The sequence below is a fragment of the Branchiostoma belcheri genome, unplaced genomic scaffold, assembly GCF_001625305.1.
Source record: "Branchiostoma belcheri isolate BF01 breed outbred unplaced genomic scaffold, Haploidv18h27 scaffold36, whole genome shotgun sequence".
Taxonomy (NCBI): domain Eukaryota; kingdom Metazoa; phylum Chordata; class Leptocardii; order Amphioxiformes; family Branchiostomatidae; genus Branchiostoma; species Branchiostoma belcheri.
This window is the reverse complement of record NW_017803976.1, coordinates 2,794,730-2,798,956: the sequence shown is the minus strand read 5'-3', so window position 1 is coordinate 2,798,956 and position 4,227 is coordinate 2,794,730. Positions and strand designations below refer to the sequence as shown.

The following is a 4,227-nucleotide window of genomic DNA, read 5'->3' as shown; positions in this document are numbered from 1 at the left end:
CGAAAGTAGAAAATTAAAGTCCACAAAAAATGCGGGTATCTGTGTGATAAGACGTTTACTAGATGTCTCATTTCAGTTATGATCCTTAGCAGAGCTCTGACCGCAGACGTACTAAGGGCGATTTAGAATGGTTTTTTTCAATACACACCTTCGCAGCACCATTGCTGAAATGCCAAACAAACAAACATGTATTTTTCAGTTGTGATAGTTTGCAAATCGCTGACGGTGGGAACACAAGCCGACCCCGAGCTCTACTCTCTCTGTAACACCACATGGACTAACAGGACCCGCGTGAACGAGAATCGGCTCAGCTTTTACAACACAAAGTTCTTCAACAATGAGTCGTTGTTTCAAGACATGTGGCTCTTCAACAGCACAAGTGCCTGTAATAACACTAAATCAGGTATGTCTACAGTAGTAATTTACCATCTGCAAGCTCCTTTTTCTTATAATTCTAACTGACTGCTAATATTTTATTTCCTTCCTTAATGGGGTAAGGTATATTTTTTTCTTACTTGTAGTATTCATTTGCCTATAAGAGAACACTAAATGACGCCTGATGCTAACTGACTGGTTCTTATTCTAATTGTGCTATCAACAAGCGCCCCACGCTCTAATACGCCAAATCATGTCAACTTTTATCAGGGCCTAGTACCTAGTTATTCAGTACCTATGTATCAAAGACTCAGTGCGGCACAGTCATGCACATTATATTGTTCCTTTCAACACCGTACGAAAATGGTATCCTCCATACCACGCCAAAAACTGGGGGTTTTGGGGGTCTTCAGGGTCCTTGGAGCCTTTATGTGCTATTTTCTGATTGCATATAGACACCACAGCCGGCCTGATTGAATTACCCCCGTTTTTTGCTGGGCTAATCAGAAAACAGCCGAAGACCACCAAACCCCCAGTTTTATAAGCCTGCTACGGAGGCTACGAAAATTTACTTTTTTATTGATGGAGTCAGTGAAAATAGTACAATTTCTTTTTAGAACGGAGGTTGACGAACGCGTCAGTTGTGACGCCACCCTCTGACATTGGCTATGTGGCGTCGTGGGAGGATGTCCTGTTTCTCGGCATGTTGGCCATGTCTGGTCTGGTGGGGACAGTCGGAAACACCGCCGTCGTCCTGGCTTTCTGCCTCTACAAGAAAGTACGGATATATCGTTATCTGTATCTGTATAGCCGGTATAACCGCCCTTCGGCGTAACACACCAGCTTCTGTATCCGTCTTGCCGGTATAGCCGCCCTTCGGCGAAACACACCAGCTTCTGTATCTGTATAGCCGGTATAGCCGCCCTTGGGCGTAATACACCAGCTTCTGTAGCTGTACAGCCTGTATAACCCATCTTTGGCATAACACACCAGCTTCTGTACCTGTACAGCCTGTATAACCGCTCTTCGGCATAACACACCAGCTTCTGTATCTGTATAACATATATAACCGCCATAAGAAGGTACGGCTATATCTCCAAGACTAATGTATCCAAATCAATACATTACATCGCTAGAAAAGACATTAAAATCGTTTGGTAAATGAGTAAATCAATGGCTTATTTCTGATAAAATACATCGCAGCCTAGTATGGTGTATTTAATACAGGCTTGGCAAACAGCCTTCCAAAGGTCTTTACACATTAATGTGCTAATGTACAGCAAAAAAGAAACCCACAATATGACCGTTAGCTTGTAACCAGACCAATGCACATTTTAGAATCTCAAGATAAGGCCAAAACTGGGATAGTTTGTTGAGTGAAACAAACTTACAATAAGCTGTAAGACGGGCACACTGTAAGGTTCGAAATGGTTAGTTTATGTACACATTCAACGGTCTTTTTAATTGTCATTGTAAGTCCTATTTTACTTCAGCCGTCGAAGGCTGCCACTGTACCATCTGTAATAATAATGAAACTTTATTGCATGTTCATTCCCCGGGGGGATAAATGCATGGATGTACAAAGTACAATGGACTAGAAGGAAATATGCTATGCTACTTGGTATCGATCTAAGTTCTAATTGCTTCTTCTCTCTTTTTGAAACATATCGAAATATATTTACATACTTCATTGATGACACCTATATTTGTACATGGTATGATATGTTCAAAAGTGTCTTCTTTTGATAATGTTTTATATTTGTTGTCGAGCTGAATTGAACTGAACAGTGATTTACGTTTGTTATCATATAATATACAGTCGAGCATAATAATTAGGATGTAGCTAAACTATTCAACAGTTGAACTAACAGGTTATTTCTGTTCCAGGTTCGCTCTGCTGCCAACACCTTCATCCTGAACACCAGTGTCTGGGACCTGGTCTCGTCTGCCGCCATCATCCCTCTGTTTCTCTGGTCTATGATAAGCGGCCAGCCCAACTGTGGGGAGGCCTGCTGTGCCTTTATAGGTTTCCTGAGCATGTTCAGTATCACTCAGTCACTGTTGTCCTGTGCCCTCATCGCCTTTAACCGCTATGTGCACGTTGTGCTGTCACTAGCCACTTACAAGCGTCTGTTCAGTCCCGTCAAGGCTTTTCTTTGGGTGGTTGGGGCATGGGTGACCGGTATCCTGATCATGTTTCCCGCTACCGCAGGCATATATGGTACCTTGGGGTGGGACGCGTATGTACATGTATGTCAGTTATCGTCAGTTGATCCTAAAAGTGTGCTGTACATGAAACACATCCTCATGTCCACACACTGGGCCGCTGCGTTCGCCATCTTTGCGTTCTACGCCCGAATCTACTTGCACGTGCGAAAGAGCGCCATGTCCGTCGGCCAGCACCTCGGTCACAGCCCGCACCAAGTGTCCCTACAGGCTGTGAAACGCACGAAACACATGTTCTACATCTTTTTCACTTTCTTTGCTCTAACTTCTCCAGGCATTGTCTTGTCTGGCTATATAGATCCCCACGCCATCTTACTCCCGAAAGCTGTCTTCGTCATCTGCGTCGCGCTGTACTACTGGAACACTGCCGTCAATCCCATCATCTACACCTGGACCCTGAAGGAGTTCCGGCAGGGGTTTAAATCCATGGTCCGCTGCCGACGCCACATTGTCCCTGTTCCTCTGGCTCCCAACCCGGCTGTAGTAAAAACCGTAAAATTGACAAACCTTAAAAAGGCCCCTCTCCGATTGACTGTCTCCAACCGCGTTGGTCAGCAACAGGCGGGACCGTCAATGCCAGTGGTAAATACCTGAATGAACCCCCCCCCCCCATGTTACTTTGCGTACCCCTCTTGTCAGTAGTAAATACCTGAGACACCCCCCCAATGTCACTTTATCCCCCTTGTCAAGTTCATCAAGTTATCACATTTTGTGCAAATACCTCAAACCCTATTTTATTACAAACACTGTCGGGATATGGTCTTCTTGCATCCCTTCGCCAGTTTTTAAGGTATTTGGTATGACCCGGCCGGGGTTTGAACTCACGACCTACCGATTACAAAGCGAGCACTCTACCAATTGAGCCATTGCACCCGTATGAATGTATATAAAATCATATAGAATGAAACAAAAAACACGTGGCTACGTGCAGTGAAAGCTTAAAATCCCTCAGCAGATGTGTGGCTATTCGGTGTCTAACAGGTGGTACATGCCACATGGTACCTTGAGCGTTTTCTTCCGCAATCGGTGTCAACTTAATCTTTCAATGCTTTTAGAACTAATCTCAATAACACCAGATAAGCCTTATGGAGCAGGTGTTTCGTAAGTGTGCTGCAGTCTAGAGTTCCCTTTGTGCGCACAGGGGATTTTCTCATCTCCAAGCAGATCCTAGGGTGTCAAAAAGACAGTAAAAAACTAGAAAGGCCAATATTTGCTTTGGAGCAAATACAGCGATGGGTTCACCACATTTTACGACATGGCAGGGAAAGAATGAGAAACACAAGGGAAAACAATGATTTACATTGATATAACTATAATATGAAGTAACATACAACTAAAACAACAGTTGGATAGCTATTCCCTACTTTATTGGTTAGGATTTTTAATTGCATAATGCAAACTGTTGATTTTCAAAATAAAAAAAAAACGTTCATGCCCCGCATTCCAATGCTGGAGCAGAAAAGCTTGAAATACCTACCAAAACACTTGAATAAAGACATACTGTCAGTATGAAAATGCTCTGTGCAGGTGTTATTAACAATCACATAAACTATGAAGCCATACATTGAATAAGCTATACATATAATATGATTATCATAACCTTTATTTTAAAATCATGCCAGTGAG

General features: G+C 43.1%; 1 protein-coding gene across 1 annotated transcript in view; it reads left to right on the top strand.

Moving 5' to 3' along the window:
- The window catches only part of LOC109476095 (melatonin-related receptor-like), a 7,417-nt gene extending 4,222 nt beyond the window's left edge, over positions 1-3,195 (top strand). The window contains exons 2-3 of the mRNA XM_019776964.1: positions 993-1,153; positions 2,263-3,195. Coding sequence (XP_019632523.1) covers positions 993-1,153; positions 2,263-3,195 — 1,094 coding nt within the window. The remainder of the gene's footprint in view (positions 1-992; positions 1,154-2,262) is intronic.
- The last annotated feature ends 1,032 nt before the right edge of the window (positions 3,196-4,227 follow it).